This window comes from Phalaenopsis equestris, unplaced genomic scaffold (genome assembly GCF_001263595.1).
Source record: "Phalaenopsis equestris unplaced genomic scaffold, ASM126359v1 Scaffold001135, whole genome shotgun sequence".
NCBI classification, from domain to species: Eukaryota; Viridiplantae; Streptophyta; class Magnoliopsida; order Asparagales; family Orchidaceae; genus Phalaenopsis; species Phalaenopsis equestris.
In genome coordinates this window covers 36668-37363 of record NW_018165574.1, presented here as the reverse complement: position 1 = coordinate 37363, position 696 = coordinate 36668, and the positions used below count along the sequence as shown (strand labels likewise).

Sequence of the window (696 nt, the reverse complement as noted above, 5' to 3'; positions counted from 1 at the left end):
CCCGGCATTCTGTCTGTTTGTGCCTACTTTTCTGTCCAATTGGAGTATTAATCCATTCCATCACTAAGGTTTTGACCAAGCCCTCACATTAACTAATTAATGCACAGGATACCAGTTTTTTTTTTCAAGATTAATTTTCAATGTAATTTTGGATGGACTTTATCCCTTCTTCATTTGAGCTGGCGGGGACGTGTGATCATTTGCAGACTTGCAGCCTTTGGGCATTGATGGATGTTTCGTAAGTTGAATTCAACTCTCTTTTATGACAAATGAGCTTGAAATAATTAATGTTCACTGCATGATTTATGACTTCTGAATAGATTAATCTTTTATATCATCAGCAATAGTTGAATGGATAATGCGATGCCTTTGATTCTGAGTTGAGGATTAGAGTAAATGTGGTTTGTATATACGGATGAGTACAACATTTTCCTGATCTGTGTAATTCGAGGCCATTATAGAATAATAATATATCATAAAACATGCATCAGCTCATTTTTCACTCCATGATCTTGTTATTGAAACGAATGAGAGCTCTGCAAAAAGAAGAAAAGGAAGAGGCACGTATAGTAGGCAGAGAACTAATCTGTCAAACCTTGTATTCTTTCTTCAATATTTAATTAGATTGACGCACATGTATATATATGTAGAATATGTACAAGGGATAAGGAACGGCTAAATGCTGTTGCCCAGATC

General features: G+C 35.5%; 1 protein-coding gene across 1 annotated transcript in view; it reads left to right on the top strand.

Moving 5' to 3' along the window:
* Positions 1–291, top strand: part of LOC110033319 (protein MAO HUZI 4, chloroplastic-like) — a 7729-nt gene extending 7438 nt beyond the window's left edge. Inside the window, exon 8 of the mRNA XM_020737250.1 lies at positions 10–291. Within this exon, the coding sequence (XP_020592909.1) occupies positions 10–92 (83 nt within the window). The 3' untranslated portion in view covers positions 93–291. The remainder of the gene's footprint in view (positions 1–9) is intronic.
* Positions 292–696: the final 405 nt, after the last annotated feature.